This window comes from Orycteropus afer, unplaced genomic scaffold, assembly GCF_000298275.1.
Source record: "Orycteropus afer afer isolate SDZICR_OR568_19922 unplaced genomic scaffold, OryAfe1.0 scaffold00964, whole genome shotgun sequence".
NCBI classification, from domain to species: Eukaryota; Metazoa; Chordata; class Mammalia; order Tubulidentata; family Orycteropodidae; genus Orycteropus; species Orycteropus afer.
Genome location: NW_006922551.1, coordinates 30,020 through 31,471, shown reverse-complemented (window position 1 = coordinate 31,471; position 1,452 = coordinate 30,020). Strand labels below are relative to the sequence as shown.

General features: G+C 45.5%; 1 protein-coding gene across 1 annotated transcript; it reads left to right on the top strand.

Annotated features, from left to right (window-relative positions):
* Positions 1 to 296: 296 nt before the first annotated feature.
* LOC103212438 (olfactory receptor 51G2-like) lies at positions 297 to 1,202 on the top strand. Its single transcript, XM_007958415.2, has one exon. It carries the CDS (start codon positions 306 to 308, stop codon positions 1,200 to 1,202), a length of 897 nt encoding a protein of 298 aa, XP_007956606.2. The 5' UTR covers positions 297 to 305.
* Positions 1,203 to 1,452: the final 250 nt, after the last annotated feature.

Sequence of the window (1,452 nt, the reverse complement as noted above, 5' to 3'; positions counted from 1 at the left end):
CTTTCCAGAGCACATTTCAAATTTTACCCTATGGATGTATATTTTGTTGCAAGGTTCCAAAGTCAGGCTTACCCTGTATACAGAATTTATTCTAATAGTTGGACCTCACTTTTTATTTAATGACTTCTCATTTTTGAACTAGAGAAAATACTTGGGCAAATCACAAGATGATGGCTTTCAGAAGAACATGGCAAGCAGTCTTCCTAAGGTTTTGATTTGTACTACATTCACATTCTGACCTGTCAACTCATTGGATTCTAGGGTCTATGACTGTACTTCCACCTGGAGTTTTGCTTCTCCAGGTCATGATGTCAGTCTCCAACAATAATGACACATTCTTTCTAAAAGGCCTCACAGGCCTTGAGGCCATGTACACCTGGATTTCCATTCCCCTGTGTGCCATGTATATGGCGTCCCTAGCAGGAAACAGCCTGATTTTGTGGGTGGTGAGGTCAGAGCCCTCCCTGCACCAGCCCATGTACTATTTTCTGTCTATGTTGGCCGTGACTGACCTGGGTCTGTCTGCCTCCACGCTGCCCACCACGCTCACTATCTACATGCTGGGTCTCAGGGAAGTGGCACTGGATATGTGCCTGGCACAGCTCTTCTTCATCCACACATTCTCCATCATGGAGTCCTCTGTGCTGCTAACCATGGCCTTTGACCGTTTTGTGGCCATCAGCAGCCCTCTGCATTATGGCACTATCCTCACAAACATGCGGATAGCCAGTTTGGGCCTGGGCATTGTGGTGCGCAGCATTGGTCTCCACATCCCAGCCCCCATCATGCTGAAGAAGTTGCCTTACTGCAGAAATCATCAGCTTTCCCATTCTTATTGCTTACACCCAGACGTCATGAAGTTGGCCTGTGCTGACACCCACATCAACAGTGCCTATGGTCTCTTTGTGGTGCTCTCTACGCTGGGGGTGGACTCAGTGCTCATTGTCCTTTCCTATGGGCTGATCCTCCAAACAGTGCTGTCCATCACCTCTAAGACCAAGCGTCTCAAAGCCCTCAACACATGTGTCTCCCACATCTGTTCTGTGCTGCTTTTCTACACACCTATGATTGGCCTATCCATGATCCACCGATTTGGGAAGAGGACTTCCCCATTTAGCCACGTGCTACTCTCCTATCTTCATTTTCTTTTACCTCCAGTACTCAATCCAGTTGTTTATACCATCAAGACCAAACAGATCTGAGTGAGGTTGCTACTCCTCTTCAAGTTTGGTGAGGGTGGCATCAGAGGCACCCAGGGTCATTAAATATTTGCTATAGAAAGAAAAGTAGGAAACGTTCTAGTCATAGCTGTTGTCCTGGACACGGAATGAGTCAGAGAAAGGAGAAGAAGGTAAGAAGACATCATCCTCTTACACATGAAAGAAGTAATCCACCTTCTCATTTGTGTAGTCTTTCATTTAAAAAGGAATATATATATATATATATATATAT